The sequence below is a fragment of the Lynx canadensis genome, chromosome D4 (assembly GCF_007474595.2).
Source record: "Lynx canadensis isolate LIC74 chromosome D4, mLynCan4.pri.v2, whole genome shotgun sequence".
Taxonomy (NCBI): domain Eukaryota; kingdom Metazoa; phylum Chordata; class Mammalia; order Carnivora; family Felidae; genus Lynx; species Lynx canadensis.
In genome coordinates, this window is record NC_044315.2 from 69,537,178 (window position 1) to 69,563,001 (window position 25,824).

At 41.0% G+C, this 25,824-nt stretch overlaps 2 protein-coding genes across 3 annotated transcripts in view; one reads left to right on the top strand and one right to left on the bottom strand.

Moving 5' to 3' along the window:
- Positions 1-451: 451 nt before the first annotated feature.
- On the top strand, positions 452-2,073 carry ACTL7A (actin like 7A). The gene has a single exon (XM_030293394.1). The coding sequence runs from the start codon at positions 640-642 to the stop codon at positions 1,960-1,962; it is 1,323 nt and encodes a 440-aa protein (XP_030149254.1). The 5' UTR covers positions 452-639; the 3' UTR covers positions 1,963-2,073.
- Positions 2,074-6,514: 4,441 nt separating this feature from the next.
- The window catches only part of ELP1 (elongator complex protein 1), a 57,738-nt gene continuing 38,428 nt past the window's right edge, over positions 6,515-25,824 (bottom strand). The window contains exons 29-38 of one of the 2 annotated variants that reach the window (XM_032595571.1): positions 25,467-25,528; positions 18,527-18,589; positions 18,094-18,154; positions 16,462-16,575; positions 15,834-15,945; positions 14,407-14,534; positions 13,792-13,946; positions 11,136-11,211; positions 7,703-7,856; positions 6,515-6,729 (exon numbers count right to left, since the gene is read on the bottom strand). In XM_032595571.1, the coding sequence (XP_032451462.1) occupies positions 7,789-7,856; positions 11,136-11,211; positions 13,792-13,946; positions 14,407-14,534; positions 15,834-15,945; positions 16,462-16,575; positions 18,094-18,154; positions 18,527-18,589; positions 25,467-25,528 (839 nt within the window). In that variant the 3' untranslated portion in view covers positions 6,515-6,729; positions 7,703-7,788. Of the gene's footprint in view, positions 7,857-11,135; positions 11,212-13,791; positions 13,947-14,406; positions 14,535-15,833; positions 15,946-16,461; positions 16,576-18,093; positions 18,155-18,526; positions 18,590-25,466; positions 25,529-25,824 lie in introns of both variants that reach the window. The other variant, XM_030293393.2, reaches the window with a different exon arrangement.

Below are 25,824 nucleotides of genomic sequence, written 5' to 3' on the forward strand. Positions count from 1 at the left end.
ATGTGTTTAAATAAAAGTTTATTTACCAAAACAGGCAGGCCCTAGTTTGCTGACCCCTTCTCTCACTCATCAGTCACAGCTGCACCCCCATCATCTGCACCTGCTGCTCCCGATATGCAGGATGTACACGTGGCACCCAGCGTCCCTCACCTCCTCAGGTCTTCATTCAAGTGTCACCCTCTCAGGGACCTCTGCCCAGGCACATTAACACAGCCACCTTCCCCAATCTCTTTCTCTGCTTTTTCTCTTTTTGCCCTTAACATTTTCTGTCATCTCTTTGTTTTGGCTATTTTCTATCTCTTCCCAACCCCCAGTGACTAGAACGTAAACTCTACAAGGGCAGAGATTGTTTTTTTTCTCCACGGCTGCCTTTTATTCCCAGCTGCCTTGCCCATTGCAAGTGATCAATAAATAACTGGTTGGCTAAATCAGGTTTATTACAAAATCTAGAAAAAGGTAAGTCACCTCTGAAACAAGTCCACCCCAACATGGGACACAGGTTCCCGGCATCTAGAAAACCCAGGTCACCAGATTATGTCATAATCAGTGATGTCATCGCTGGGAATTTCTCAAGTTGCCATCTGATATAAGCCTTTCAGGCCTTGAAGCCTGTGGGATTGAGGAACTTTCTGAGAGCAAATGGCTCTTGATAGCATGTGGGCTCCACAGGCAGCAGTCATCGGGGACGGGCCTGCCAAGAGAGTAGGTGAACAGGTCTCCCCACAGACACACATCCTCCAGACTGCCTCCTTAAAGGATGGCCCGGCAAAGCGGGCAGTGTGGGTCCGCTGTAACTGTTCAGAGCCAGAAGAACCTACTAACTCAAGAACGGTTAAGGACAAACCCAAGGCAGAGGTGACCAAAGCAGTGGTTGTGGACCTTGGCACTGGCTACTGCAAATGCGGCTTTGCCGGGCTGCCAAAGCCCACCCATAACATCTCCACAACAGTGGGGAAGCCCTACATGGAGACGGCTAAAACTGGGGACAATCGCAAGGAGACATTCGTGGGGCGGGAGCTCATCAATCCAGAGGTTCGTCTCAAGCTACTTAATCCTCTGCGACATGGCATCATCGTGGACTGGGATTCCGTGCAAGATATCTGGGAATATCTCTTCCATCAAGAGATGAAGATCGCCCCAGAGGAGCATGCGGTCTTGGTTTCAGACCCACCCCTGAGCCCACACACCAACAGGGAGAAGTACGCTGAAATGCTGTTTGAAACCTTCAACACTCCTGCAATGCACATCGCCTATCAATCCCGCCTGTCCATGTACTCCTATGGAAGGACCTCAGGCCTGGTGGTGGAAGTTGGCCACGGCGTGTCCTACGTGGTCCCCATCTATGAGGGTTATCCCTTGCCCAGCATCACCGGACGGCTGGACTATGCGGGCTCTGACCTGACAGCCTACTTGATGGGCCTGATGAATAACTCCGGGAAACGCTTCACCGAGGACCAGATAGGCATTGTGGAGGACATTAAGAAGAAATGCTGCTTTGTGGCCCTGGACCCCATCGAAGAGAAGAAAATCCCTGCCACTGAGCATACAATCCAGTACATACTGCCTGATGGGAAGGAGATACAGCTGTGCCAGGAAAGGTTCCTCTGCGCAGAGATGTTCTTTAAGCCTTCTCTGATCAAGTCCATGCAGCTGGGGCTTCACACCCAGACAGTGTCTTGCCTTAACAAGTGTGACATTGCCCTCAAACGGGATCTCATGGGGAACATCCTGCTCTGCGGGGGGAGCACTATGCTCAGTGGATTCCCTAACCGGCTGCAGAAGGAGCTGAGCAGCATGTGTCCCAATGACAGCCCCCAGGTAAATGTGTTGCCCGAAAGAGACACTGCAGTATGGACGGGCGGCTCCATCCTGGCATCGCTTCAGGGCTTCCAACCACTGTGGGTCCACCGCTTTGAGTACCAGGAACATGGGCCTTTCTTCCTGTACAGAAGGTGCTTCTGAACTCTGATAAAGCATGGTTGCCATGCATCTGCTTTGCTGAGTGAGCGCCCGCCATACACACAGAGAGCTGAGCCCGCATGTTTGCTCCTGTAGTATTAAACAATCCTCATGTTCCCTCCACAGTGTTTCTCTATTTCCTGACTTAGTAAGAACAACTTCACAATATGCAGCATGTACCTTAAAATATACTTTTGTCACACAAGAGTGGGAGGGGTGGTGACACAACAAAGACATGTATTACGTGCTGCCTGCTTAAACATTCCTGACAAACAACTAGCTCTAACATTATTCTGTCCCTTTTGTGTATTCCCTTTTAGGAACTATCTCATTGTTAAATCTGCTCAGGAGGGGCATGTGATGAAGAGAGAGGAGACAGTATGTTAGGGCATGTAAGAACAGTTCTTTTGGTGAACACCAATAGGAAGTATGCTATAATGGCTCAACTTCCCATAGAGCAGCAGAATACATATCATGCTTCGTGGAGGCTTGTAAAGAGCTGATGAGGGTGTCTGATCCCTCCGCTAACTGTACTTCTAGTTCTGAACGTGAGTCATGCCTCAATACCAGTTCTTATCAAGCCACCATGGTGGCTGCTTGCTGAAATCTGGTATATTATGAGCAAGATATGCGTGTGTGTCTGAAGGGGATAGCTATTCAGTTGTTCATCTCCTACTAGATGGGATTCCTCATCAACCTGTAGGATATACAGTTAGAATCTGGGGTGGGCGAGGATAGAGGCTGCCAGTTCTGGGGCTAAGGGTATGGGTTTATAGGAACCTTCCCTATGCTGGTCATTCTAACACAACTGAGGAGCCAGAAGGAACGCACAGCCCTCAGAACCAGAGAAGCCCTTCCAGGGCCCAGGCACGTTCTGTGGTGGTCCTGTGGGGTCAGTTTGTAAATGGAACACAGATTTTTTAGAATAGTCCCCAATACATTCTCTGCCCTGTCTAAACCTCAGCATCTGAACACTGGCAGGGAGCAGCATCAAATAGAAGGAAATGGGCTTTGAACTCTGTGATTTAAAACTGATTTCACTACCACCTAACTCTGATCTGAGTCTACTTACCTATAATATTGAATTCAAATGCCTACTTCACACAACTGATGTACAAAACAGAGATAAACACTCAAATACTAGAATTTGGCCTCTGGGAGATGACCACAAGAGCTAGCTAGAATTACCTTGCAGACTCCTACCTCTTATACAGGAGCCCCAAAGTCTTAACCATGCTCTTAGTCATATGTACACCCAAAAGTACACATTCAAGCACTCACAGGAGAGGTACGGCATCTCTACAATCCCCAGGGAAAAGCCCTACAGAGCCATCTTCATAGTATCTGCCTTGAAAGACCTGATCCAGGCACAGCTGACTGGCACCAGCAAGCTGGAGTAGAGAAGGAAAGACAACACAGAAGGGCATGCGGAGTTCCTACAGTTGACCAAGGATGACTAAACCTTATCCTGAAGTATCAAAGGATCACCTAGAAGTTGGGTACATTGACTTGAGAGAGAAGTTTAAGGTCTTATCAACCTCAGTTTCTGCCCAAACCACTCTTAACATTCCATGAACACTACTGGGCAGATTGAAATTTGTTTAATTCCTCCAGCAGGGGTGGTAAAACCTATGGGCTCCACCTAGGAATAATATTTTTTGTTTGTTTTTTGAAAGAGAGAGTGTCTGCGTGCAAGTGGGGGAGGGGCAGACGGAGAGAGGGGGAGGGGGGAGAGAGACAGAGAAAGAGAGAATCTTCAGCAGGCTCCATGTAAGTAAGATCATGAAGGACCAAAGCCAAAATCAAGAGTCAGATGTCCAACCGACTGAGCCACCCAGGCGCCCCAGAATAATATTTTAAAATCTAGAAAATAAAATGGGATTACAGAGAAAACCAATCATATGTCTTTAAATCCCTTAAGTATCTATGATCCCCAAGTCAAGGATCCCCAAAAAGGTGAGTCTTAATGAAGGGGAAGCATGGGAGGTGGCTCTGGAGGGAATCTTCAGGCCATGGTAGGCCTAAATATTCTGCTGCACTTTAAAATGGAAACATTCCAGAGACACCTGGGTGGCTCAGTCAGTTAAGCGCCCAACTCTTGATTTCAGCTCAGGTTACGATCTCATGGTTTGTGAGATCGAGCCCTGCATTGGGCTCCACAGTGATAGCATGGCACCTGTTTGGGGTTCTCTCTGTTCTCCTCCCCCTCTCATGCTGCAAGCTCTCTCTCAAAATAAATAAACCTGAAAATAAAAATGAAAAAATACCAAAAAAAGGAAAAACACCAATATAAAGCTGAACAACTACTTATCTTTTCAAAACAGTATGAATTCTCACTTGATCCTTACACAATTCCCCTTTTGGAAAGAAAGCCATCCTCACCAAAAAATAAAATAAAATAATAATAATAAAAATTAACTAATTAATTAATTAATTAAAAATGAGAGAGAGAGTGCTATGAATAGTTTTGGTAACTACGTGAAAGTCATCTTAGCCTAGTGGTTCTCAACTGGAGGCAATTTTGACCCCCAGGGGACATTTGGCAATGTCTAAAAATATGTTTGGTTACCAGAACAGGAGTGGGGGTGTATACAGTGCCGGCATCTAGTGGGTAGAGGCCAGGGTTATTGCGAAACATCCTATAATGCACAGGATAGCTCCCTCCAACGAAGAATGATATGACCCAAAATGTCAATAGTGCTAAGGTACACAATAGTGCCAGTGGGTACACAAGGTTGGAGGAAAGCAAGATTCAGTGAGATTAAGTACCTTTGGGGTGGGGAGAGGGGAAAATGGGTGATGGACATTGAGGAGGGCATTTGTCGGGGTGAGCACTGGGAGTTGTACGTAAGCGATGAACCATGGGAATCTACTCCAAAAACCAAAAGCACACTGTACACACACTGTATGGTAGCCAATCTGACAATGAATTATATTTTAAAAAAAGTCTTTGTCCAAGGGCACTAAGATGAATGGACCCAAGGCCTTGTTCTTTCCTGTATACCAGAAGAACATCTGTTGGCCTTAAAATGTGGGGGACTTTAGAGCCAATAAGATTAATGGTGGAGTAGGCATGAGGCACAGGCAAGGGCTCAGGGAGCATAGAAAACACAGAAATCAAGAGCAGGTCTTCAGTGTCCCCAAATGTCACCGTATTAGCTTTGACTGGTCTACCGCATCAAGGAGATTAATGGTTACCTAGCTTAAGATGTTCAGGTTCCTCACCTCAGTTACTAACAAATACAATAGACAAGGAAGGACAGCCAGAAACTCCCGAGGGCTTGTCCAGGTGGTGCTTCTAGTGAAGCACAGAAGCTTATGGACTGGTACAGGAGGCAGAAAAAACAGATGATTTTGTTCCCCAAACTGATAATCACCTTAAATTACTAAGACTCATTAGTTTTACTCATTTAAAAAAAACAGAACAAAAACCTTCAATTATGGCTATGAATAAAAGGTGAGCATGTGTGTGTACATACACAAATATGTGTGAATATATGTATGTGTAGACATGTACAGAAAATGAATTCACTTAAAAATATGTGGCAGTTCTAAGAAACTACACCAAGCTACACTCATAAAGACATAATGAAAATATTACCTCCTGCCTCAGTTTTTTTAAAGTATAAATTTAAAATGGACTTTGATTGTAGGAGACAGTCCTCTGCAAGCTGCCTCTTGATGTCTAGAGCATCCAAGCAAGGCTTAATCAATGCAACCAACAAAGTAACTGAGGTTTTTTTTTTTTTAATTTTTTTTTTTTTCAACGTTTATTTATTTTTGGGACAGAGAGAGACAGAGCATGAACGGGGGAGGGGCAGAGAGAGAGGGAGACACAGAATCGGAAACAGGCTCCAGGCTCTGAGCCATCAGCCCAGAGCCCGACGCGGGGCTCGAACTCACGGACCGCGAGATCGTGACCTGGCTGAAGTCGGACGCTTAACCGACTGCGCCACCCAGGCGCCCCGAGGTTTTTTTTTTTAGCTTATTGCAGCATGAACTTGTTTTGGGACAGAGTCCAAATTTGGGGGAAGAGTTATATATTCTTTTCTAGAACCCTGACAGAACCCTTCCCCCAAATCATGTGTTCATCACTTCTAGGAGTTTCTCCTCCTCCCATACACTGCACTTTCCCCATAAATTCTTCCTGGACTCTGCCTTCAATTCAGAAGGTCTGCTCCAGCCTGCTGCTTCTCCAAATGAACAAAATTCCATCTTGCTCACAGGAAAGAGATAGCAATTGACAGTAACTTATATTCACACAAATTCTTTCTTGCTGCTTCAATACATTATCTTCAGGGAACTGAACATCCATAAAAAGTCACACCATTACCAATCCACTTCTATTTCCAATCACTTCTATTTCCAATGCATCAGGCATGGATGCCTTCACTATTATCCATAGCAAGAGCACTACATTGTATTAGGATGTCATCTAAGTTACTATGTTCATTTACCCAGGACAAAGAGTAGTCACAAAGCACTTTCAGCCTTTCAGTGTGGAGCACTCAATTATAGCAAATCCATTATGGGCAGAAGTCAAAAAGTACATTTCTACAAGGCAGGAGATATTTTTTTTTAATGTTACTTTGTGAAATTTTTCAGACACATAGGAAAGCTTAATTACACCAGCAAACACACCTAGATTCTACAGTCAACACCATGCTACTCAGGGACCATCTTTCATTACAATTCTGGGCATATCCACATTCCAAGGACCGAAGGCAGCATTCTCAGTTCATGTGCAGTCATGAAGGTCTTGTTCTGGTACTAAAAGCATGGAAGAAAATTTTAACCTTACCCAAACATCAGCCACAAAACTGCTGTCTAAATGAACTGAGCTTTTTCTAGATTTACCCAAAAGAAAACACCCTCACTTTTTCCAAAGAAAATAACTAAAAGACAGAGATCAGTGAAGCACCATAAAGAAAAATAAATGAAATGGCCTAGACACTGACAGAAAAAACCTTTTAGTTAAAAGCAGCAATTATTTGGAGAAAAAGGAGTAACTTACAACTGTGTACACTGCTCACCATACCAAATGTGCCTGATACTGTTACAGAAATTCTCATCTGTTCCAGCTCTGACACTACTAACTCTCTAGCAGAAAATTCACAGGCAGTAAAGAGAGTCCCTGTAAACACTGTAGTGACAGGAGCTCAATGCAGTTGTAACTAACTAGAAGCACATAACCTGGTAAGACATTACAAGATAACAGCTCTCAGCATAGGAATGCTGAGAATTTCAAAGGATATATTTAGCTTTATATTCTGCTTTAGCTCAAGGTGAAGAAGTCATTTAAGTGATTAAGCGTCACTACATGTTGATAGAACAGCCACGTTGTGTATATATATAATGCTCTCCTCCAGGTACATAACACAATTTAAAAACATTATTTTCTTTTCCTCACATTTTTGAGGGAGAAGCCATGAAACATTATTCCCAATTAACTGAGGCACAAATCAATTATGTGACTTATCTAAGGTCCCAAAATGAATCAGACTTGTAGCTAGGTATGAAAGCCAATCTTGTGATTACCATAAATACCAAAAAAATGCTCTCACACAGCACTAAACAAAAGAACAGTAATTTGTACAAACTGATGCTACATTGGTTAGAGCTTAAAGTTTTGCTAATGATTAAAGTTAGGCACAAAATAACATAAAATGGAACTGCTTGGTGTCTGCTTAGGTCTGCTGTATAGAGCAGCTCTCTACAATGCTAAGGTAGATTATTGTCTTACTCTTCCCAGTTCCCAACAGCCAGGCCTCAAGGAGTGAGGAGCGGAAGGAAAACAGTCTCTGCTGGGGTCCTCCTAACTGGGGTCAGTCACTCTAGAAGGCTCAGTTTCCACGGGGTTCTTTTGTTGATCTTTGGGGGTATCAAAAGCTCAGCATCTAAAACAAAGGAAAGGGAAACTGTGACAGACACACTCTCTTATTGCTGGGAGCTGAGGCAGGAACTCTAGCCTGAAAGTAGACGACTGGGCTTTGCAGCTACAAGATAAACATCAGACCAGAGCTAATGTCTGTTACCCTTGCAACCTTCAGTCAGAAGAAACACAGCCTAGAGGCCCTGCCCCAAGAAGAGGAATTTCCATTTCAGGCATGTGGAAGGATATAAGAAAAAATGTCCACTGAGTGATTCAAAGTAGAAGTATGTTCTAGATTTTGAATGGGAGAGGGTGGTGGTAGTGGTTACAAGGCTGTATATGATCATTAAATCTCATCACACTGTATACCTAAGATCTGTACATTCCACTGTCTACAAAATTTACCTCAATTTTAATAAGAGTAAAAAAAAAAAGTGGTGGCATGTTATTCGGTAAATAAAGTTAACCAAGAGAAAATATTTTATGACCAAAAAAATTCTACAAACATACTGATCAATAAAAATGTCCTTACTTAAAAAAAAAAAAAAAAAAATGTCCTTACTTTTAGAAAAAAGCAAATGGAAGAGGGAAAGATGGTTGGGGTAAAATTATGACTGTTAGCTCAAACTCTAAAACTCCCAGGCCCTCTTTCTTTTTTTAATACTTTATTTTTTAAGCAATCTCTCCATTCAACGTGAGGGTCGAACCCACAACCCCGAGATCAAGAGTCACACACTCCACCCAGGCCCTCTTTCAATTAGATTTGTGGTAGCAAGAGATATCTATAGGTAGCAGAGATGTGAGAAAATATGTACATATAAAGGTGTTCTTTCTCAGCACTATTCGTAATAATGTGCCAACAAAAGTACACCTGTATATATGAGCCACACAGACATTAAAAATTATTTTCACGAATATTTAACGCGAGGGGGACCTGGGTGGCTCAGTCAGTTAAGTATCTGACTCTTGGTTTTAGCTCACGGTTCATGAGCTCAAGCCCTGCATGAGTGCAGAGTCTGCCTGGGATTCCCTCGCTGCCCCTCCTTCCCACTCCCCCCCCCCTCCACCCCCCCCCCCGCCAAATAAATCAACTTAAAAAAAATAACATTTAACATGAGAGAAATGCTCAAAATAAAATGTGTTTAAAAACATGATTGCCATATTACACATAAATACATGTACTAGAAATTATCAAATTTTAATATTCTTTGACATAATTTTCTGTACAATCCAGATTTTCACTACTATTCACATCAGTTTGATAATTTCATGTACAATTAGTGTTTTCTACTCCCCCAAAGAGCTATACAAATAAAAATACCATAGGAGGTTTTCCTTATTTCAGGATACTGATACTGGAAATTCATTATCAGCAAGGCCCATCATTCCATGTGAGACAGTTGATTAAACTTTAAATGAGACCATCTTTTTTATAAAAACATTACAAAATACTCTATTTTATTAAAAAATTAGACGCAACTACGTTTGATTTCTATACTTAACTAAGAATACCAAGTATTGACTTTTTGGCAGGAAAACATAATTGTTCGGCAAACTGTATAAGGACAAGACATGACATCTTTTACCTTTCCACATTTGAATTTCACAGCTACAAGAGTTATTTTTACAAAAATACTTTGAGAGTTTTATCAATTTTTCCAAGACTTTTCTTAATTTTTTGATTGTCAAATCATTCTCATTTGGAACACTTACTTTGTTATTATCAATTGTAACTAATAAGTCCAATTCAGCTATGAAGATTCAAGCACTTCTGATAACATTTTAATCCATTTTCCGAAATTCTACATTTTTGTAAGACTTGTAACTGATCTGTATGATAACACATTGTAAGCATAAAAGAGACAATGCCCATCAAGTCCTGGATCCCAGCAGCAGGAAGTGTGAGTGTGCTTAAACTCCCCTTAGCTGGGGGAGGGGCAGTTGAGGAATATTTGCATGGGACTAATTTGTCAGTAGTTCCTCTGCCTATTTTTAGATTATGAGACCCTCTCTTTCCCTACACTATCTTGTAATACCCACAAGGACGTTGATAATATTTATGTACTCAGATAACGAGCCTCAGAATATTACTGTCTTTAAGGCTGAGCTGGAAAATGAGAGTGCTCTTTGATAAAGCCACCAAACTACTCTAGAGAAAGCAGTTGACTAGACTTGACTGGAAGGTCAGCATCTGGCCAGGAATGAGGATAGTGGGGCACAAATCACAACTGGATTGGACAAAGTACAAACTGAACAATTACTAAGCTGCCTCAAGTCTAAGATGAATTTTTAGCATCTCAGACATAACTGTATGCTTTGGGACTGGTAACAAAAGCAGCCTGTCAGCCTTCAAGAAGAAGGGGAGCTAGGAATACAGTAGTTACTGTCCAGATATAGGAGTTGAGCTGGGATGGAAAGTAGTTAATTTATTCCTGCCAGCAACATAAGCTGTTAAAATTAAACTTAATGTGAAACCCCAAAGGCTACTTCAAATGTCATCAGAATGCTAGTATAGAATAGCATTTAAACGGAAAAAATTCAGAATGTTGTTGCCTGTCACATGCTGGAAAATGCAAATCACGGTAGCAAAAACTACCAATTATTTCAGAATAGGTCACTAATGTTTGAAAGCTAAGAGGTTGTTGGTATGCTTGACTGATCCACCTGAAGGGTAAATACTCAGGTACCAAACTGATGTGTCAAAAGTTTCTAACCAAATAAAAAAAGAAAGGCTTTAGGACTTTTAACTTTAAGGGCTGTGCAATCTAATCAGGAATCATCTCCCCCACCACCAACACAAAACAAAACATTTTAGGAATTAGGAGATGCAAATAAAATGCTAGCATTCTTTGGGTTTGCTTTCAAAGTTTAGTGTCAATCCTGAAGATGATTAAAAAGGTTCAGTTCTTAAGTAACAACTATGAAAACGTCCCCAAGATGCAACGCGTAACTACCAACAGCCAAAAATGATAATTCAGAAGAGTCTTTAAAATATATGGACTATGTAGACTCAGACTTCAACTGTGATGTGCCTGTATGGACAAGTGTATGCCAGGGTACAGACAAGATGGTATCAAGATAATTTTTTAAAAAAATCATACGTTTAATGTCATGTTGGATTCCCTACCCCTCGGGTTGCTCTTACTAGAAACACTAAACCGATTTTACTAAAGATATAGTCCTAAAATTGAAAGAAAATTGTAGTCAATACCCTATCTCTCCTCATACTGCTGATCATCTTAACACTTACAGAAAAATACTCCTCTGCTTAGTTCTGTGATAATCTGGAGAAAAAAATACTAACCAAGAACAGGAACTGCAGTCTTCTGTTGTTGGTAAGCGGCCATGATACTATTGGCAGTAGCATTGGGACCTAGAACCTAAGGAGAAAGTAGAACAGCAAAGATCATTTTATACTTCCCATGACCGCAAATACCAAAGGCCGCATCTCTGCTAGCAGTAAGGAGCTTGTCATTTTCATGGTATCAAGTGCAGTGATTCTCTTTTCCTTCTGATTTTACTTTGCCAGTTTTCCCACTCTCAACTCAGACCTCCACATCTCCTTTCTTCCAGAAGACACGGTGATGAGGAGGGGAAAACAAAAAAGAAAATCTCAACAATATACTCCTGGTCTTTTCCAAATAAGCAAACCATACACTGCGGGGAGGAGTAGAGTACAAGAGGCTACAGAATACACGGACCATGAGGGACGCCTGAGTGGCTCAGTCGGTTACGCGTCCGACTTAGGCTAAGGTCATGATCTCGCGGGTTTTGAGTTTGAGCCCTTTGAGCCCTGTGTCCAGCTCTGTGCTGGCGGCTCAGAACCTGGAGCCTGCTTCAGATTCTGTGTGTCTCCCTCTCTCTGTCCCTCCCATGCTCATGCTCTGTCTCTTGGTAATAAATGTTAAAAAAAAAATTTTTTTAATATAAAAAAGAACAGACCATCAAATCGCATTCAAAGATTTGTGGGAATTTTTATATTAAAACAAACGTGCATATCATGGATGCACGTGTGCAAATTCTGCACACGTGTTCAAGGTAAAACAAGAGACATCATAGGAATTCCACACCTATATGAGCCTCAGTGGGCACATGCCAGTCCCTCTGCTTTGGCTTCACTTGGTTCAGCGTGCACACCCTCGGGGGCACTGTCTCAGCAGCAATGTCAATGTCATGCTCAAAGCACCTCCATGTGACTCATGATATCCTGCACATATGCCATTACCATACTTTACCAAGCAAAGCAAGACAATTTTCTGCTCATTTTCCCTAGAAGACTCTTAAAGCCCGTGTCTCAGAAATTAATAGGATCTGAATAAAAAAGGGTAGGGGAGGACATGAGGACATATTATACATTGTTAAACTTCAAAACCAGTACAGATTTGAAGATGATCACATTTCTTCTAGGCAATACCTCTTTTAGTAAATTCAAGTATTTGTGGCGTGCTGATTCTCAACTGCTTCTATTTTTATGGTACACTACATGCACCTATATCTGCCCTCTTACCTAACCTTCAGAATATTCCAGTGAGGTGTATAGGGAAGTATATCCCCATTTACAACTGAGGAAATCAAGGCCCAGTAAAGCTACGTGTTTCTAATCAGTGAGCTGAATACCAATTTCTCTTCAGGCTTCAAAACCACCCTTCCCTACAGTGCTTGTGATGCTGAGAGCCTGAGAAAACATTCGCCTTTGCACCTGGCTCACGATGCTCTGACTATAGCAGACACCAGAGGGACAGTGCAAGACTGGAGGAAGAAGGAATGTGTTGGGGTGTCTGGGTGGCTCAGTCAGTTAAGCATCCAACTTTGGCTCAGGTCATGATCTCATGGTTCGTGGGTTTGAGCCCTGCATCAGGCTCTGTGCTGACAGCTCAGAACCGGGAGCCTGCTTCATATTCTGTGTCTCCCTCTCTCCCTGCCCCTCCCCTGCTTCCTCGCTCTCTCTCTCTCTCAAAAAAAAAAAAAAAGAAAAAAAAAAAGAAAAAAAAAAAGAAGGAATGTGCTCCTTCATTCACTTGCTTTCATGCTATGGCAGCTCTTTACCCTGGCAGCGGCTGTTCATTCCGGTTTATTTCTCTACACTTAGAGCCATTGCGCTCCCTCAGAAGTATCAGCACCAGCTGCCTGGCACCCTCTTCTCAGAGGGAGGAGAGCCAGCTTCGTGGGGTCCCATCTCCAAACTTCTAAAGTGCTGTAATCCCAAACTCTTCTTTGTTCCCTCGAAGTTACCATCTCGAGTTCCTTCTCTGAGCTCCCATTTTGGCTCTTCAGTTCTCCAATACCTGTTCAACCAGTTCCATGTATTAAATTCTCTCTGTTAAAATAACAGCTGTGGTGGTTTTCCTTAATGGATCATGCCTGACACACCAGCCTTTCTGAATCAAAACAGAAACTTAACAACAGGCCTGAGGTGTGAGAGACTGAGCAGAGGTATAACCAACAGATGGTAATACATGAGAGTTCTTGATAGGACACAACTGCCTTAAACGTAAGTAGCAAAGCTCCTCATGAGAACACAGTAGAAGTGACAAGTCAAATTTTCCATGAAACAAAAGAGAAAGCAATTGTTTGGGTTACTTTAAGAAACTCTGATCCCACCCAAAGTCTGAACAGGGAGGTGAAGAGGCTAACTCTGGCCCTGGCTTCCCCCTTCCCCACCCTAATCTCACTGAAGGCAGGGGGCAACAGTCTGAATTGCCCATCTTCTCCACAACAACTGCTTCATGCAGAAAGGAGAAATAAAAGCAAACTTAACCTAGGCCAAGGTGTACCTGAATAGAAGATCTTCTTACTGACAGCTTAAACATAAGCCTAAGATAATTTAACTATGGTATGTTGTGTTTCTAATATAATATGAAAGAAAATCTTTTGCTTCGACTTTTAAGAGATTGTGTGAATGTAATAACCTTGAAAATGATTTTTTAAAAATGCATATTCTGTCTCTGAAGAAAACTTACCGTCGTAGCTGAATTCTGCTGGTGGGTGAGAGTCCAAATTTCTGGAAGTGACCTTTCCATTAGCTGGAGAGTATCTTCAAAGGCCTTCTGTAGTTCCCTTCCTTGCTCATCAAACTCAAACAGAAAGAGCACCTTTAAAATCTGGTATACTTCATCTAGAGAGAAGAAATTTGAGAAAGTGGTAACTTGGGTCCCCAACTCCATTGCTAGAATCAACCTAGTTTCTTTCCCAATTAAGAAATATTTAATATCACACTACAGCTGCCATCTCCCACATTTTCTTCCTTCTTCCCAAATGCTGGAATAATTCAACATACCTACTATAAAAAGAAAAAGGGACACACTGGGGCCCAAGCAGGAAGCAGTGTCTTCTCAATCCTTTACTCCAGTTTCAGCGCTAATGTCTCCCAGGCCGGGTGCATGGAGGCCAATAGAGGAAGGCTCCTATGTCACCAGCTGAGAGTGGTTCAGGAATGTGCCCTGACAAGATGCGTCCTTCCTGCTGCCAGTTTTTGTCTTTCTTCAAGTGGGAAAATTGCATCTTAATGTTTATTAAAGTCTGTGCTATCCATTTACTTTTTTGTGTGGCAAGAATCATTAGTATTGAGAATATACCTTTCAATTTTTCAGTGCTCTGTACGATTTCATTCAGTGCCTCCAAAAGGGCCAGATCCTCTAGTGGACTCCCTTCTTTGAGGCTATGCTTCTTCCTCTCCGCTTTGCGGCGATTCTTAGACGATCGCCTGTTAGAAATCAGAAAGAGGTTATAAATCTTGTGCTGCACAGATTAAAATGAATGTACCTGTTGGCCACCAGCTTTCGAGGAACCCAGAGAGTCTACAGATGGTATGTATATTTGGGGGAAAATGGTGATGAGGTGTTTAAATGACGCCTAAAATAAAATTGGGAGAAGCAAATCTTATAGGCAGGAAGTAATAAGGAAAACCCTAAAAGGTAGTATCTGGCCTTAAAATTATGATTAAAATGCAGAGTAAAATGAGGTTGTATCTGATCATAAGAGCGAGAACAACAAAGAGAAGAACAACAAACTTGAATTTTCTAACAAAATATAAATTCAAAGGCAACAAAGTAAAATTTAAATCAGGGGACATATGAGAGCCTGAGTGGCTCAGTCGGTTAAGCGTCCAACTCTCAGTTTCGGCTCAGGTCATGATCTCATGGTTTCGTGGGTTTGAGCCCCGCGTCAGGCTCTGCGCTGACAGTCCAGAGCCTGCTTATCTGTCTCCCTCTCTTTCTACCCCTCCCCTACTCATGCTGTCTGTTTCTCTCAAAATATCAATCAATCAGTCAATCAGGGGACATAGACATAGCACGCTGAATTTGAATGCAATAAAATGAGTCCTGTATCTTTCCTGCTCAAAGGTCTTTAATTATGCCACCTGTCTCTTGCCCTGACTCTTAAAAGTCCAGTTTCTAGTTACTTCTCTAGGAATTTCTGATCACCCCACATAACCTCAAAAATCTCCATTCTGACTTCATAAAGTATGATTCACTTCGAATACACAATATGCATTGTTTTATGCTTCCCAAGGGTGACTATAAAGCACTTATAAACCCATAGCTCCTTAAAAGTTTTTGCTAACATCCACTACAACTAGCATCTGGGTGTTCTGACCAGCTGCTACACTTGAAGTATGATCACTTATTTTATGTTTATAACCTCTTCCAATCCTGACTTTGAACTGAAGATGCCTGAATATTTTTTCTTTATCATCTTTTAATTTTTTTTAGTGCTTACACATTATGGTCACCTAGTATTTGTTAAACAAATGAAATCAAATGTCATAAAAACTGAGTTCCCAGTGTAAGAGCCTTGTGGGCATGAGCAAACGCACAGTCCATGAAGAATCAGCAGAAAACATTTCAACACCAAGTCTAATTTCTTAGATATGCAGGGAGAGTCCTTGCATAACTATATCATGGCCCTGCACTGTCCTCCTGATGAAAAACTGACCTACTTACTTGCTCTTTCTCCATACACCCAGGGCATGGTCAAAACGCTGAATAAACATGATACATACGCTGATATCCTCGAGTTGCTATGGGAATATCTGCCGCTCATGTCACTGCCACTCAGGACACTGCTAGTTTCAGAGAAGAGGTCTGACTCTGGACCCTGGGGCACCTCATCATCTAGAAAAGTAGAATCAGATGCAGAATGAAAACTCCCTGCTAATGTGAGTTTACTTTTAGTGGGGTAAGTGGACTGTGGTTAACCAGGGCATATCTGAGGATGGATGACAATTATCATAAAGTAGATCTCAAAGTGAAATGAGAGAATATTAGTTATTATTAGCATATACAGTACCAAACTAGTTATTTTTTCTTTCTTTCTTTTTTTTTTTTCAAAGCAAAGGAACCTCTGGAGACAAGATGGCTCATTTTGTGAAACAGAGAAGTCGGCTACTCTGCTTGGTGGGGGTGGAGGGCATATGCAGCAGAGCTCTTTCCATTCCTGCTTGGTCCTGCCCCTCAGCCCTCCCCTACACGCACAAACACAGGCACACACAGCCCCTAAGGGGTTTCACAGAGGCCTCAGATGTCCCCCGGCACAGTAATCATATTGCAGAAGGCACAACAAGCAGCTAAGACAAGGTGTGATGTGTCCCCACCGCACCCAAGCGCCAAAGCCATCATGCAGACACTCACCCAGGTTCACCTGCTGTGCTTGCTCCTTGAGCTCTCGAATCACCAATAAACGTTGTTTATGGCGACAGAATGTGGCTGTCTGAGACTCCAGAAGTGCCACATAATTCTTCTGGGCTAGGAGTGCAGATGGAAAATAATTTGAGGCTATTTAAGCAGAAAAAAAAAGAACTAGAGGAGGGCAGTGAGGAAGTCAGAATTTAACAAAAAGAAAACAAGTTACTAGGTTTTCCAAGCAAGATTTTTTCCTTAATGAGAATTAACCTACATCATTTTCAGAGAATGAGCCAGACATTGAGACTTCAGCTCTTAGTGTTCATCAACATCATCCTGGAACATTCGCTACCACTAAATTGATAAAATCACCTGAAGAAAGACTAGGTAACTAACCCAAGAGAGGACTAGCAAAGAAAAGGAGTATACAAGGAAGTTGTTAACAAACACAGTCACTGAACTGCTTCCTGAACATAGGAATGAAGCCCATGCAGACGAACTGTCAGTATTTTTCTAAGTGCTCAATAGGGGACAAAATCCAAGTTTAAGAGCTGGCTAGATGGACTGCTGGAGGGCCAGGACAGAAGCTTTCAGTAACCAGGTAGAGATACCTACGTGAACGATAAGAAAAGAATCCTCCCATGGTGTTAATGGGGAGGGGGAGGAGGATGCAGGCAGGGTAAACATGTGAATATATATACATGTCAGAAAGGCCAGATCTTACTCACAGGGCAGACTGTGCTAAAATTGGAGGGCTTAGAACCAAACCCCACTCCCAGAAATTTCTGTTAGCCAAACTGATGCCTTTCTTTCCCATTTTGCTTTTAAGGAGTCACAGTGACCATCTGGGTATTCTAGAACTGGTAAAACTCATCTGTTCAATGTACAAATATACCCTTCACTTAGATTTACCAATTGTTAACATTTTGCCCTATTTTTTTGGCTTCCTGTTTCTCTCCATTCGTACACACAACTACTATTTTTATGGAACGTTTTGAGAGTAGGTTGCAGATACGATCCTTCCCTCCTAAATACCTCAGCATAGCTCTCTTAAGAATAAGGACATTATCGGGGCATCCAGGTAGGGCTCAGTCGGTTAAGCGTCCAACTCTTGGTTTCAGCTCAGGTCATGATCTCACAGTTTGTGAGTCTGAGCCCGGTGTCGGGCTCTGTGCACAGCATGGAGTCTGCTTGGGATTCTCTCTCTCCCTCTCTCTGCCCCAGCCCTGCTTGTGCATGTTCTCTTTCTCTCTCAAAATGAATAAACTTTAAAAAAAAAGAATAAAGGACACTAATATGACCACAATACAATTATTAAATGCAAGAAACTGGCCTCTGACAAAATACTATTATTATCTAATGTCTAGTTCATATTCAAGTTTACCAACTATTTCCAAATATGAAGATTCTTAATCCTATCTTATCATGTGTTTTTAACATTCAAATATTTTCTATACTACCATTTAACAGTTCAGCATGCTTAAAAATCCTGGTCAGAAGAAAGTATTACACCCAGTGGACAGTTTTGATCACCTCTATGTAACACCTGATTAAAGGATGTCCTAACAAAGTAAGTACTGTTATCTTGCTCTTCCACACCTCCACACTTCCAAATGTGGAATTCTAAGATGTAACCCTTACCTTCTAGAATGGAAGGCTTTACATTGGTTTCTATAATATCTGGTCTGTTGTATTTGTATACCTAAAAGGAAAAATACAGTAATCTCAGGCAAGAAAACTGCAAATCACTGGAGAGTTAAGATACTTGGAAGGAAATGGATCACTTTCAGAGGTCACCAGGATATTTTCAAGAGCAGTAGGCCTCTAATGAATATTTAATTCACTTCAGTAAAGACCAGTAATATTTCACATTTTAAAAGTTGATTAATTCAAAACATTAAGAATACATTTTTAAAATGGCTTTAAAAATACTATTTATCCTTAGACCAAGAACCTAAACTATTTTTACTTAATTTCACTAGCCTCAGAAGACCAGGGATTCTAGCTGACCCTTCTCCCCCACAATCTTGCTCTAAGCACCTAACATAGTGATGATTTTTAAAGTTTTTCTTACCAGTCTCAGAGCTTCTTCCCAGGCAGCTCCTTCTAATAACAAGAGCACAGCTTCTTCATAATCCTGACAAGGCAAAACCAAGGAAGATTACAGGTAAATGGAGCAGGACCGTCAGATGCCACCATGACAAACTGCCGACAGAGTGGCCTCTCTGCCCTTCCAGCCCAGTCCCTCGTAGCATGTCTGGCCCAGAGTACCTGCTCAATAAATAAATACTGATGCAAAAGACAAAGGAGTGAGGGGCGGTGTGGATTCTGGAAATAACCACAAAACACATGGTATCATCTCCCTATCCCCCTGAGCATCAAAACCACCAGAGTGCCCATCGCCCCAGCTACACTACCCAGTTTGAGTCAGCAGGTTTGGGGGGGGGGCTCCAGAATGAACAAGTTCACACTTCAAATAAATGGCAAACCAGAATAGTAAACTTCTAATCTTTTTACTCTTTGATGTTTTTTTCCCCAACTTTTATTTTTAAAAACTTCAAACCTACAGGGAACTGAAAAATGTGTGTAATAATGAGTGCAATAAACACCCACATATCCTAAGTCTTCAAACATTTTTGATGCTTGTAGCCTTACCAGTAAAAAATTGTGAGCACATACTGCAGTATGTACTTAAGGTACTTATGAAGTATATAAAACAAAATATTTTTATATGTACAATTCATGTTTATCTTTTTACTGTTGAAGTTTAGTTGACCTACAATGTTATATGAGTTTCAGGTGTACAACAGAGTGATTTGATAGTTCTATACATTACTCAATGCTCACCACGGTTAAGGACAGTCATATCTATCACCACACATTATATTATTGATTATATTCCTCATGCTATACTTTTTTCTTTTCCGTGACTTACAACTAGAAGTTTGTGAAACTGGAAATGAGTGAAATAAAACACATTTTAAACAGATGAAATATTTAAGACAACTGGCTGGGTTTCCTCTAGTAATCACTGTCATAAGAAGAGGGGGGATGGGTATACATTAGATTGAAAGAGATTTAAGGGACATAAGATGCATAACGCAATACATGACCCTAGACTGGAACCTATTTTGGATCAATCTACCGTAAACAATTTCGGAACCACTGAGGGAAACTGAATTTTAATCGTTAGGTAAATAAAATGTGCTAACATGGAAAGATGAAGATCATAACCAAACAAAGCAAATTTAAAAACACCACAAACAGTGTAATTTCATTTTGGTTAAAAGGTATGTGTGTGTTTGTGTAGAGAGCGCACTCTAAGAAGAATCAGAAATAGGAGGGAAGAACAGCAATCTTCTGGGTGGTAGGAATTACGTTTTTTATTTCCTTGTATCTACTTTCAGCATTTTAAACAATCTAAATATATGCATACTACTATATTTTTAACTAAAATTATTAAAAATAAGTATTTTCTTCCCAGATCCAATGCATATGCCGCATGAATAGGCCTATACCACAGGTATAGCAGGACACAGCAGGAGGATGTGTTGCCTGACTCAGGAAGAGAGAGAGAGAAAAAGAGAAAGCTGTTTACCAAGGTGACAACCATATGACAGTCACTTTAAAGTGTACAACTAGATGGCATTTGCTGTACTCACAATGTTATGTAACTACCAACACTTTTTTAAATCACCCCATAAAGACATTCCCATTTCCTACTCTTTACCTCCCCTGGTAACCTCTAATGTGCTCTTTCTCTGGATTTGCCCCCTTGGGATATATAATAGAAACCATAAAATAGGTGATCTTTTGCGTCTGGCTTCTTTCAGTTAGCAGAATGTTTTCAAGATTTATCCAAGTTGTAGCATGTATCAGTTCTTTGTTCTTTTTAAATTAATTTTTGATTATAATAAAATATATACGACATAATTTTACCATTTTCACCACTTTTTGCTGTAAAGTCCAGTAGCATTAAACAAATTCACACTGTTGTGAAACCATCACCACCATCCATCTCCAGAACGTTTTTCATCTTGCAAAACTGAACCTCTATACCCATGAAACAGTAACTTCCCTGCTCCTCTCCCCCAGCTTCTGGCAACCATCATTCGACTTTCTGTCTCTATGACTCTGACTACACTAGGTACCTCGTAGAAGTAGAATCCTACCATATTTGTCCTTTCATATCTGGTTTATTTCACTTAGCATAATGTTGTCAAGGTTTACCCAAATTGAGCCATCCATCGGTTTTTCATTCCTTTTTATGACTGAATAATATCCTACTGTGTGTGTATAAATGTTGTGAGCATGTATCTCACGATTTATCCATTTATCTGTCATTGAGGGACATTTGGGTTGTTTCTTCCTTTTGGTTATTATAAATAAAGCTGTTACGAACATTTACATACAAATTTCTTTGTGGACACACGTTTCCATTTCTCCAGAGTATATACTTAGCAGTGGAACTGTTGGGTTATATGGTAATCTATGTTTAATTTTTTAAGGAACCAACAAACTGTTTTCTACAGTGGCTGTGCCATTTTACATTCTCACCAGCAATGTACAGAAGAGTTCTATTTCTCTACATACTTCCAACTTTGCACTGTTTTTGATTAAAGCTATTCTAGTGAGTTTCATGGTTTTGATTTGCATTTCCTTAATGAACAATGATGCTAAACATCTTTTTAAGTGCTTGCTTGTTGGCCATTTGTAAATTTTCTTCAGAGAAGTATCTATTCAAGTCTTTTGTCCATTTTTAAAATGGGTTGTCTTTTTGTTGTTAAGTTATAAGAGTTCTTTACGCATTCTGGACACAACAAGAAAACTATAAACCAAAATCCCTCATAGAAAAATACAAAAATCCTCACGAAAATTTTAGGAAATTGAAATCACCAGTAATGAAAAAGGGTAATACATTACGAGCAAGATGGGTTTAACCCAGAGATGCAAGATTAATTTAACATTCAAAAATCAATGTAATTCACCCTGGCACTGGTCTAACACAAAAATACCTTAACTGACATTGTACTTGAAAAATTCAATATCCGTTCACAATAAAAACTCTCAGAACCAAGACTAGAAGGGAATTTCCTCAACCCAAGAGAGCAAGAACTGGCAAATTTTTCTGTAAAAGGCTAGACAACAAATATTTCAGGCTTCGTGCGCTAGACCATCTCTGTCACAATCCCTCAACTCTGGTTGTAGTTACAAAAGCAGCCACAGAAAATATGTAAACAAATAGGTGTGGCTGCATTCCAATAAAACTTTAGTCGTAAAAACAGGCGGCCAGCTAGATTTGGCCCACAGGCTACAGTCTGTCAACTCCAAAAGCCCTACCGGGTTCTCACATCTATTAAAAAACAGCAGCACAGGGGCGCCTGGGTGGCTCAGTCGGTTAAGCGTCTGACTTCAGCTCAGGTCATGATCTCACAGTTCATGAGTTCAAGCCCCACATCGGGCTCTGTGCTGACAGCTCAGAGCCTGGAGCCTGCTTCGGATTCTGTGTCTCCCTCTCTCTCTGACCCTCCCCTGCTCATGCTCTGTCTCTGTCTCAAAAATAAATAAAACATTAAAAAAAAAAATTAAAAAAAAACAAACAGCAGCACACATCAAACTTAATGCTGAAAGACCGAATCCCCCCCTAATATCAGGAGAAAGGCAAGGTGTCTTATCACTTCTATTCAACGTTGTACTGGAAGTTCGATTAATGCAGTAAGGCTAGAAAAAATATAAAGGCATACAAATTGAAAAGAAAGAAACTGTCTTTATTCACAGAAGCCATGCTCATTAACATAGGAAATCTTACAAAATTTACCCCAGTGTTCCTAGAACTAAAAAATAAGTTCGGCAAGGTTGCAGGATATATAAAGCCAAAAAGCCAAAACAAAACGATAAACTATATTTGTTTCCTAGCAACAAGAAATTGGGAAGTGGGGGAAAAATACTAGTCAAGTCTTAAGATGACCCCAGCTCTGGCCAACACCTTGACTGCAGCCTTGTGAAAGACCCTGAGCCAGAGGCCCCTAACTAAGCCCCACCCAGATTCTTGACCCATAGAAACAAATAATGAGTGTTTGTCATTTTAAGCTAAGTTTTGGGGTAATTTGTTATGCATCCCCTGATATGTGATACATCCAGTGTGGGTGAGTACTCACTAAGGCACTCACACATCACTTGTGGGAACACAAGTGATGGAAACTCTGCAGCTCCTTATAAAGTCACGCATCCACTCCCCACGTGACCAGCATTCCCACTCAGGTATTCACCCAAGTGAAACGAAAACATCTGTCGTCACAAAGACTGGTACCAGATTGCTCACAGCCGCTTTATTCTAACTTTAAAGTGAAAACAATCCAAATGTACATCAACTTGTGGATGAATCCACAAATTACGACCTGTTCTTACAACAAAATACCATTAGGCAAAATAAAAAGGAATGCACAGATACACATGACATAACATGGACGAATATCAAAAGCATTATGATTTCCAGTTCCCAGTCCAACACACAAGGAACCTGGAAGAAATCATCCATCCTAACGAGTAAAAACCTGAACAAACTGAAAATCAACAATTCTCCTTAGACTGGAGAACCGAGGTCATAGGGCAAACTGCTGCCCCTAAAACTGGAGAAACAGACAGGCAGACACGGAGAATTACAACTTGGCAGAACAGAACAGAGACTCACAAGTAGAAATCTCTACCAGAACCAGTACTGGGGTGGGAACATCTAAAGTGTAAGTGACCAATGGCTGAAGGATCACTGCGGATGAGGCTGGAGGTGAAAACTCTATGGACATCCAGGCTCAGGGAGGCTCCTTCACTTCTGTGAGTTTTTACCTCCACGAGCCCTACCAGGGTCTCATAGTGAGTATCAGATAAATTCTCCTGCTTCTGGCAAAAACAAAAATGATGTCATTTTGAATATAACCAGAGCACGCTGCTCTTAACAAGATCAAGAGAAACTATTTTGCCAGAACCTAACTAAAGTGGAATTTATCAGGGAGGGAAGAGAAATAAAACTCCAGCTCCCCCTGGCCTTCCTGTCCTATCTAAGGAGTGAAAAATCTAAGAAGCACCGGTGAAGTCCAGGGACACAGGCTCAATAAAAGACTGAGACTTAATCATAGGGCTGCAGAACACTTCTACTCTCACACCTTATCAGAACATCACTAAAAGCCTACTTACTGGATTTCCTTTTACCTAGGACATCATGGCAGGCTTTCCACAGAAGATTACAAAAAGGACAAAAAACAGTCTGAAGTGCCAGAGGAAGCATCAGAACAAGACTCAGGGCAGGGATACTGAAATTATGAGGCCAGGAATTTAAAGTGAGTAGGATGACACCTGAAACTATTATGACACCACATGTTAGTTATATTTCAATTAGAAAAAGCAAATAAAAGAAAAGAAGTATGATTAGTATGTTAAAGGCTCTAATGGGAGAGTAGACAACATGCAGGAACAGATGGGTAATGTAGCAGAACGATGGAAACTTTAAGAAAGAATCAAAAAGAAATGTTAGAAAACAAAAGCATTATGTGAGTGAAAGAAGCCAGACTAAAAAACTACATACCAGATGGTTCCATTTACATAAAATTCTAGAAAAAGCAAAACTGTAATGATAGAAAGCATAGCAGTGGTTGGTAAGAGAGTACCGAGAGCAGAGGGAGAAGACTGACTGCAAAGGGGAAGCAGAACTTTTCGGGGTGCTGGCAATGTTCTGTTATGGTGGCTGTAGTAGCACTACGTGGCTGTAAGCATTTGTCACAACTCATCCAATTGTTAATTTAAAATTGGTAAATTTTATTATATGTAAAGTATATCCAATTAAAAATATACAAGTTATAAATGTATAAATTAAGTACAAATATGAATTAAAATCTTCATTTACAGAGGGGGAAAAAAGATGGTGGCATCTTATCCATTCAATTAACCACCTTAGGTAGTATATCTTTCTACTCTAGCCTCGTTATTACGCATAGTTTATTCGTTGATGTTTTCAGCTCAATCATCCAACATAATTTCTTGCAAGGATCTAATGATATCAAATTTTACTGATCTTCTCTCACTCACCCTTATTACATGAAAGACATTCAGGTATTTTAAAAGCACAATTATGTTATACAAATGTGCCCACTAGTAACGACTGTAAAAAATAACACTCTCTTGTCAAAGGCCAAAACTCTAGAAGGCAGTAATCCCTGGCGTCAACTGCGTACCTACATCCTGTTAGTCCAGGGCCAGTATCAAGGCACAGTTTTATTATTTTCATAATAAATTCTATAATTCTATCAAAAGCTGGTATAGGTATTCATCTTTATAATCTGCTAGAAAATTGGATCCCATCAGGCTGTCTGAGATAAAAAGATACTTCCAACAGACAGAACGGTTGTAAAGGCCAAAAAAAAGTATCTGAAGTTTAATCTCTTTGTTTTAGAATGGTCCTTTCTCACTGTTTGTACTTGGCAAGTTCACATAAAAAGCACAACTCCTTGCAGATTTAATTTAGTACTTTCTGTCAGGGTCAAATCACTAGTGCCTCACAGAGGTAGTGCCTCACTACCTCACAGAACTTACTATTTAGAGAACTAATTATTTAGAGGCCTATTAAATTTAGATTTCTAAGTCAGGTCAGCAAGATGGAAGACCTGCAGAGCAAACACTGTCTCTGGACTTCCTAATTACCCTGAGTTCCTTTAATTTTCCTGATCAGTGAAGTACAACTGGGAAGACCTTGCTTGTTGGTTGGGTGGTTTGAGGAGGGGGGAACTGAGAGGCACCTGGGTGGCTCAGTTAGTTGAGCGTCCAACTCTTTGGTATTGGCTCAGGTCAAGATCCCAGGGTAGTGGGATCGAGCCCTGCGCCTGGCTCCATGCAAGAGTGTGGAGTCTGCTTAAGATGCTCTCTCCCTCTTTCTCTCGCTCTCCTTCTGTCCCTCCCCTGCTTGCGTGTGCATGAGCTTGTGCTCATTAAAAAAACAAAAAAGAAGGGAGGAACTGAGAGGTTACCTGGGCGTACTGTTCCAAGACTGTGGCTGCATCACCATGCTTCCTCTGCTCAACCAGCTTTCCTGCAAAGATAATAAACATCTGACCATAGTTGGCTTGCTGGCTTGCTAAGAACAGGATTACCAAAGCTCACGTTGAAATGGTTTTTGCAGGTACTTTTTGAACAAAAATGGCCCCCTTACAAATTGGAGACTGAGCTCTACAGCAGACATCCAAACAGAACTGCTTTAAAACAGCATTTTCCAAAATGCTCCCTAAGAGTGTTCCGTAGAATAATAAAAGGCAATACCAGAAAACAACAACATTCGCAGGTCAAGTAAGTTTGTGAAGCACTAGGTCAAACAAAGCTACACAGATT

What these genes read in the sequence shown, in the direction of transcription:
- ACTL7A (XM_030293394.1), top strand. Translation starts at nt 640, where the DNA reads ATGGCTCTTGATAGCATGTGGGCTCCACAGGCAGCAGTCATCGGGGAC.